The sequence below is a fragment of the Mizuhopecten yessoensis genome, unplaced genomic scaffold (genome assembly GCF_002113885.1).
Source record: "Mizuhopecten yessoensis strain PY_sf001 unplaced genomic scaffold, ASM211388v2 scaffold716059, whole genome shotgun sequence".
Lineage (NCBI taxonomy): Eukaryota > Metazoa > Mollusca > Bivalvia > Pectinida > Pectinidae > Mizuhopecten > Mizuhopecten yessoensis.
Genome location: NW_018479927.1, coordinates 1 through 1,631, shown reverse-complemented (window position 1 = coordinate 1,631; position 1,631 = coordinate 1). Strand labels below are relative to the sequence as shown.

Below are 1,631 nucleotides of genomic sequence, written 5' to 3'. Positions count from 1 at the left end.
AGCACAGTAAACAATATCTTTTTCCTCCCTTGACAGTGATAGAATCTGAAACCATATAATGGGATTTATCATGATATTGAGTTTTTTACTGGTAATGTTTTAATATTTTTTCACAAGAATAGATTACACATTTAAACCTGCACATCAACATGGACAAGTGTTGTGATACTATTCCAAAAAGGAAGGCTTTCTTGTTTTATACAAAAGAAATTAAAAGTATATCAAGAAATGTTTCAAATCTCTGAAGTAGTGTCTGATTTTCATGTTGTAATCATTGGAGCAGACATACACAGGTGAAAGCATTCTAAAATTAGATTTGTTAACCTATGCATGATTTTACTGTGACTGGGATTACAATTGTATGTTTTATCAAATTATAAACAAAAAAAAGAGAACCCATTTTAATAAATGTTGTTTACAAATGTAGTCTATAATCTCTTTTTCTTGTAACAGTGAATGGTAAACCGTTTTTATTATTGTTATTTCCTTAAAAGACCTTTTTTAACTTACCTGTGTACCCATCAGTGTTTTCTGTCAATGTGAATCCAGCCCCCCTCTCTAAAAAAGTGCGATCGTTCAAAATATACTTATGAAAAATTCCCGAAAAACACTGCCAATATACACAAATATGTAACTTTGTAAGAGTTGAGAAATTGTTGGTTATCGGACGACAATAACATAAAAATAAGTTTAGTGCGATCATGGGTTCTTACAGAATAGTCCCGGTGGGAGTAAAGCGTTTTTGTTTTGTCGAAAAAACGTATCTGGATAGTGTCCATAACGTTCCATTTACACCTTGATATAAAGACGGACTTATTTCACAGAATGAATTTTTTTTAAATGTGGAAGCTTTTCTCAAAGAATAAGGAAGTTTACCTTTATCGTCCATGTTATCTGCTCGATCATCTTAAAATCTTTGATATTGAATGGCAACCCCGCATTATGATGGTCCTATGTCACCATATATGTCATCAAAACGACATTTATAGATTGACACACTGAAGATGTCAACACCCTCACAACGTAGACGCCGAACCTTAGTTACACCGGAACTACCTTACGCGCGTCAGCAACTTTTGTCACAAGAGTGGTGGTGTTTGAGGCGCGTCAAAGGGACGTAATGCGGTAGACTGCCATTCCAAAATATAATCTACTGGCAGAGTTCTTAACTTTTCGCTTCTAGCTTGATATACCCTTTTTTAGTAGTAATGAAAACATAAAAGTCGCACATGAACAACTGCATATTAAAAAAATGCATTATCAGCACAAAATTTGTCAGTTTACATTTGTTTTATGACAAACAGGTGGTACAATGGTTATGTCTTAAACGTCGTCACAGCAGACAGAGACATGATCAACGAAATATTGGTGAAAAAATTTAATATCTTCTCTAACAGATGGGTAAGTATTCAAAACGGCAATTTTTCTCAGACACGTAGCTCATATTTAATATCTTCTCTAACAGATGGGTAAGTATACATAACGGCAATGTTTCTCAGACACGTAGCTCATATTTATTATCTTCTCTAACAGATGGGTAAGTATTCATAACGGCAATGTTTCTCAGACACCTAGCTCATATTTAATATCTTCTCTAACAGATGGGTAAGTATTCATAACGGCAATGTTTC

At 34.0% G+C, this 1,631-nt stretch overlaps 1 protein-coding gene across 6 annotated transcripts in view; it reads left to right on the top strand.

Moving 5' to 3' along the window:
• Positions 1 to 1,578, top strand: part of LOC110441616 — a 38,103-nt gene extending 36,525 nt beyond the window's left edge. For all 6 annotated transcript variants that reach the window (XR_002461891.1, XM_021484807.1, XM_021484806.1 and 3 more), the window contains one exon: positions 1,305 to 1,578. Coding sequence is in view for 5 of the 6 variants with exons in the window: in XM_021484807.1 (XP_021340482.1) it covers positions 1,305 to 1,473 (169 nt within the window). In the remaining variant the exon portion in view is untranslated. The remainder of the gene's footprint in view (positions 1 to 1,304) is intronic.
• Positions 1,579 to 1,631: the final 53 nt, after the last annotated feature.